At 38.8% G+C, this 1,447-nt stretch overlaps 1 protein-coding gene across 1 annotated transcript in view; it reads right to left on the bottom strand.

The window, feature by feature from the left end:
• Nucleotides 1-1,217: 1,217 nt before the first annotated feature.
• The window catches only part of LOC101845763 (acetylcholine receptor subunit alpha-like 1), an 83,833-nt gene continuing 83,603 nt past the window's right edge, over nt 1,218-1,447 (bottom strand). Inside the window, exon 6 of the mRNA XM_013080371.2 lies at nt 1,218-1,422. Within this exon, the coding sequence (XP_012935825.2) occupies nt 1,218-1,422 (205 nt within the window). The remainder of the gene's footprint in view (nt 1,423-1,447) is intronic.

The following is a 1,447-nucleotide window of genomic DNA, read 5'->3' as shown; positions in this document are numbered from 1 at the left end:
AATAATAAAAGTAATAATAATAATATTAATAATAATGATAATAATAATTATATTAACTATTCTGTTGTTATTATCATCATCATCATGTTATCATTATCATTATTATTATTTTAAGCTCACGTTTCGCTTTGTGATAGGAAATTTGTTCTTTTAAAATGTTAGATGTAAGAAGCGGCTCTGAGAGCTCCCGTTCATAGTCTTACAAAGAAGGATAGATACCATAGCTTTGTTTATAAACAAATGATATAATCATCTCTCTCGAGTGAACAAGTTATCCTTCTTGCCTGCAAAGCCGTAGATGGGAAAGCATCAGTGGGTATCTGGCGGGTGCTTTGGTGTGGACTGTTCCTTCATTCCTATCAAACTGTCCAAAACAATGCTGCACATTTAGTTTTACGGAAAAGAAAGCGAGACTCTGCTAAACCTCTTTTACGAACTTTGCATTGGCTTTCTGTTGAGAAAAGGATTGTGTACAAGTTGGCCACCCTATGCCACAAATGTTTGAATGATAATGCACCATCATTTTTATCAAACCTGTTAAGACAGCACATTCCTACTCGCAGTTTAAGGTCATCAGCTGACGAAAAGAAATTTATTTTACTATCTATGAAACTTAAAACAATGGGTGAAAGGGCACTTGAATACCAAGGCCTCAAGATCTGGAATGCTTTACCGAGTACTTTAAAAGAGATCAAATCTTTTGATTCATTCAAATGTCAGCTGAAGTCGTTTCTGTTTTTAAATTAAAAAGATGGATATTTGGAATAATTTTCTTTAGTCAGAACACACCGTTTTATGTTACTGTTGTCCGTTGCACGTTGTACTGTATTGAAAAGCGCTCAGAGGCTGTGTTCTTTTAACGGGGTTGAGCGCGATATAAATGTCATTTATTATTATTATTATTATTATTATAAAATATCTATCGTCATTCTCTCCTTCTCTTTTGTACTTGTTACTCTCTTGTAACGCCTGCTCTGGTTTTCGGCATCTATATGACCTAATTGTATTGCAAGTGCCATAAAACGCTTAGCGAAACAAACAAAAAAAGCCAAGAGTCTGCAAGCGGGTGGTTGGAGGGCGCCTTTGGTAGATCCTACTTCTTTACTTTCATTCTGTTTGTTCTGTCTATCCGTCATGCTTTGTTCCCCAGCACTTATTGACTATTATTGTGTCCATGTGCTTCTCTACTTAAAGAAAAACAAAAGAAAAGAAAAGAGTCAGCAGGTGGACAGATCAACATAAGCTAACCTGAAGGAATCGGTGGACGATGCCCGGTCCATGCTGGTGTCGGTGTCGGTGTCGGTGACAGAGGAGGAGAAGAGAATCCTGATGAGCCTGGGTACGGGGTGGCTGGGGTCTCGGTAGTGGATGTTGAGCACGATACCGGCACACACTACAGAGGCTGTGCTTAGTGCGAGCAGGCTGGTCAGGTAGATGGCTGGTGGGC

Source organism: Aplysia californica, unplaced genomic scaffold (assembly GCF_000002075.1).
Source record: "Aplysia californica isolate F4 #8 unplaced genomic scaffold, AplCal3.0 scaffold00083, whole genome shotgun sequence".
In the NCBI taxonomy this organism is placed as follows: Eukaryota; Metazoa; Mollusca; class Gastropoda; order Aplysiida; family Aplysiidae; genus Aplysia; species Aplysia californica.
The sequence above is the reverse complement of the archived record's forward strand: the minus strand, read 5'-3'. Positions and strand labels throughout refer to the sequence as shown.